The sequence below is a fragment of the Microcebus murinus genome, chromosome 7 (genome assembly GCF_040939455.1).
Source record: "Microcebus murinus isolate Inina chromosome 7, M.murinus_Inina_mat1.0, whole genome shotgun sequence".
Taxonomy (NCBI): domain Eukaryota; kingdom Metazoa; phylum Chordata; class Mammalia; order Primates; family Cheirogaleidae; genus Microcebus; species Microcebus murinus.
The window spans coordinates 27,959,674-27,963,243 of NC_134110.1; the positions used below are offsets into that span (position 1 = coordinate 27,959,674).

The following is a 3,570-nucleotide window of genomic DNA, read 5'->3' on the forward strand; positions in this document are numbered from 1 at the left end:
GCGCCAGGCCAGGACGAGGAGCACAGTGTTTATTTGACTCACACCCGCCTGTCTGCTGTCGGGACCTGGCTCCAGGCTCCGGCCCCAGAAAGCCACCCGCATGGGTCTGTCTCCTTCTCTGTAGGTGGGGGGTATAGTAAGGTCACTCGCCTCTCAGGGCTGCAGGGGGCTGGGGTGCCCAGGGGGAATGGTTCTCAGCCCCATTCAGCCCCTTGGGAAATGTCCCTCATGAGGACCCTTGTCCTGGGCATTGACTTGATGCTGGCCTGGAAGGAGAGGAGAACAGGGGACCTGGGGATGGGGTCATGGTGGGAGGGCCGTGAGGGTAAGGAGCTGGGGGGCTGCCCAGAGGTTCCGACAATGGGCGGGCTCTGTCTCAGCAGAACTGGTTTGTCAGCCACCAACTAACTATGTGTTGGGTGCTGCTGTGTCCTTACCCAGATAGGCTCAATTAATCCTCCCAGCAGCAATGTGATCCCAATGGTATAGGTTAGGGAGCAAGGCACAGAGAGGTTATGTGACTTGCCTGACGATGCACAGCAAGTGGAGGAGCCAGAATCAGAACCTTGCTCCTCCACCCCCGTTATCTTTCCTTTGTCTTCTGTCTGGATCCTGAGGACAGTCTTACATGGCAAGTGTTTTTACCTCCTTCTTGCTGCAAGGGCGGCCTCAGAAACCTTAGTATTTTGCCAAAGCTCCACTCTACAAGTGCCGGGGCTGAAATTTGAACCCATGTCTGACTCCAAAAGCCCGTGCCTCGGTGACACTGTCTCCTTGTTTCCAGGCCGGGCTGCACTGGCTCCGTCATGCCCTCCGCCTCTCCAGCAGAGCCCTCCGTCTTGGCAGCCCCCAATGCCACGGCGGCAGTGGCGGCGTGGACCAACGTCAGCCTGCCCGAGGTGCCCCTGTTCCACCTGTTTGCGCTGCTGGACGAGGAGCTGCACGCAACCTTCCCGGGCCTGTGGCTGGCGCTGATGGCAGTACATGGCGCCATCTTCCTGGCGGGCCTGGTGCTCAACGGGTTGGCGCTGTACGTGTTTTGCTGCCGCACCGGGGCCAGGACGCCGTCGGTCATCTACACGATCAACCTGGTGGTGACCGACCTGCTGGTGGGCCTGTCCCTGCCCACGCGCTTCGCGGTCTTCTACAGCACGCGTGGCTGCCTGCACTGTGCCTTCCCGCACGTCCTCGGCTACTTCCTCAACATGCACTGCTCCATCCTCTTCCTCACCTGCATCTGCGTGGACCGCTACCTGGCCATCGTGAAGCCTGAGGGCTCCCGCCGCTGGCGCCAGCCTGCCTGTGCCAGGGCCGTGTGTGCCTTCGTGTGGCTGGCTGCGGGCGCCGTGACCCTGTCCGTGCTGGGCGTGACAGCCAGCAGCCGGCCCTGCTGCCGCATGTTCGCGCTGACCGTCCTGGAGTTCCTGTTACCGCTGCTGGTCATCAGCGTGTTCACGGGCCGCATCATGTGTGCGCTGTCACGGCCAGGCCTGCTGCGCCAGGGCCGCCAGCGCCGCGTGCGGGCCATGCAGCTGCTGCTCACGGTGCTCGTCATCTTCTTTGTCTGCTTCACACCCTTCCACGCCCGCCAGGTGGCTGTGGCCCTGTGGCCTGACGTGCCACGCCATGCAAGCCTCGTGGCCTACCATGTGGCCGTGACCCTCAGCAGCCTCAACAGCTGCATGGACCCCATTGTCTACTGCTTCGTCACCAGTGGCTTCCAGGCCACCGTCCGTGGCCTCTTCCGCCGGCGTGGAGCAGAGTACACGCCCAGCAGCAACGTGGTCGGCATGAACAAGAGCTCCAAGGGCTCTGGCCACCATCACATCCTCAGCGCCGGCCCTCACGCCCTCACCCAGGCTCTGGCCAATGGGCCCGAGGCTTAGGGAGCACTGCAGGGGGCCAAAGGTGCGGCTCTGCCCAGCCTGCCAGCCCAGACGCCTGCCGTGCCAGGGCGGCAAATGGGTTTCATCCTGACGGACGGGCGGTGGCTGCCCAGGGCACTGCATGGGATTCTAAGGCCGCTGCACTGAGGCTGATGAACGATGTCTGCCACGGCTGTGGTGGCCTGAATGCCAGTAGTTTGCTATCCCTGGGCTATACTGTGCCCACTGAAAACTCAGAGGGGTTGCCAGGAGCTGCTCCCTACCGGGGTCCTTATGTCCCCGGGACGAGTTCCTCAGAAAAAGGGACACAGATTGTTTAAGCACTAGAGATTCTCAAGAGGGTTAAAAAAAAAAAACCCTGAAGAGCCACTCTACCCCACCACACACACACACGGGTAAAAGAACAAGGACAGAGAGACAATATTAGGGGATGTAAATGTTGCATGAATGGAAGGGAAGGGCACTTGTCCCTGCAAGACCCGCCCACCTGAGAATTGCAGGGTAAGACGGCAGGCACCCACTGCACTGTGCTGTGACCCAGTGCTTTATATCTGGGTTGACACTTGAACCGAAACAAGCACGCACAGGAAGGGCTGTTTTTCATCCTCGTCTTGGTGCTGGAGGGTTAAGTGACCTGCACAGGTGCCATAGCCGGGCAATGGCAGGGTCAGAATCAAAGCCCAGCCCGCCCTCCGACGCCCCTGCAGCTCCTTCCGTGAGTACTGCTCAGACCTTCCCAAGCCAACTCCAGAAATGGCCTCAGAAGATCCTATCCTGTCTGCTGTCCTAGGACAACAGCAGAGCTCATGCCCCAAGAACAAAGTCACATAGCAACTTGAGCCCAAGCCTGCCAACCTGATGCCACCATCTCCCTATACAAAGAGCCCTTTGATCTCCCCTCCGGGGGGCAGGGAGGGCTCCAACTGCTCTGGCCTGGCCCTTCCTGTCTCCCATGCCTTTGCTGGGGAGGGAGACTTTCTCTGGCTTGGAACACTTCCTCCAAGCCAGACTCCAGGATTGCCTCCCATGTGCCTTCTGTCAAGTGTCTAAGCTCCCATGAGTCCTTTCCAGACCAATGTACAAAGGAGGGGAGCCTGTGGCAGGGGAGAGGCGCTCTAGACATCCCTGGCAACTCCAGCCACCAGACCCTACCCTCACACTTGGCCACAACCACTGAAGCAGGTGAGACAGACGCTGGGCCCAGGTCCCACGTGCTCAGGGTGATGGTGGCCTGTATGGCCGGAGCGAAGCAGGGCAGGGTCTGGTGCAGGCAAGGGCCAGGGCTCTGCAGCTCAGCTCTAGACAGAGTATCCTGTCCCCAAGTTCAGGGTCCTGGAGAGAGGACTGGGTAGAAGGTAGAAAGGCTATTTGTATCCCCATTTTACAGACAAGGAAACTGAGGGAGAAAGGACCTTCAGAGTCACGGAGTGAGTACCTGGTGATCCGAGGCCAGTATTGTCCTCTCCAACCCACACTCACAAGTCACCTTGGTCAGGGACCTTGGCCTCCGTTTGTTCAGGGGCTCTGGGTTCTCTTGCTCCATCAGGGAGACCCTCAAAGCCCCAGGGACCACCCACCAGCTCCCCCTTGCCCCACCCAACCCTGCTCTCCATGTGACCTGGGGCATGACACTCACCCTCTGACCTCAATTCCCTGCACTGTGAGGACTACCTCTCTGGGCCAT

At 60.1% G+C, this 3,570-nt stretch overlaps 1 protein-coding gene across 1 annotated transcript; it reads left to right on the plus strand.

The window, feature by feature from the left end:
• The first annotated feature begins 806 nt into the window (after positions 1 to 806).
• On the plus strand, positions 807 to 1,886 carry GPR20 (G protein-coupled receptor 20). Its single transcript, XM_076004670.1, has one exon. The coding sequence runs from the start codon at positions 807 to 809 to the stop codon at positions 1,884 to 1,886; it is 1,080 nt and encodes a 359-aa protein (XP_075860785.1).
• Positions 1,887 to 3,570: the final 1,684 nt, after the last annotated feature.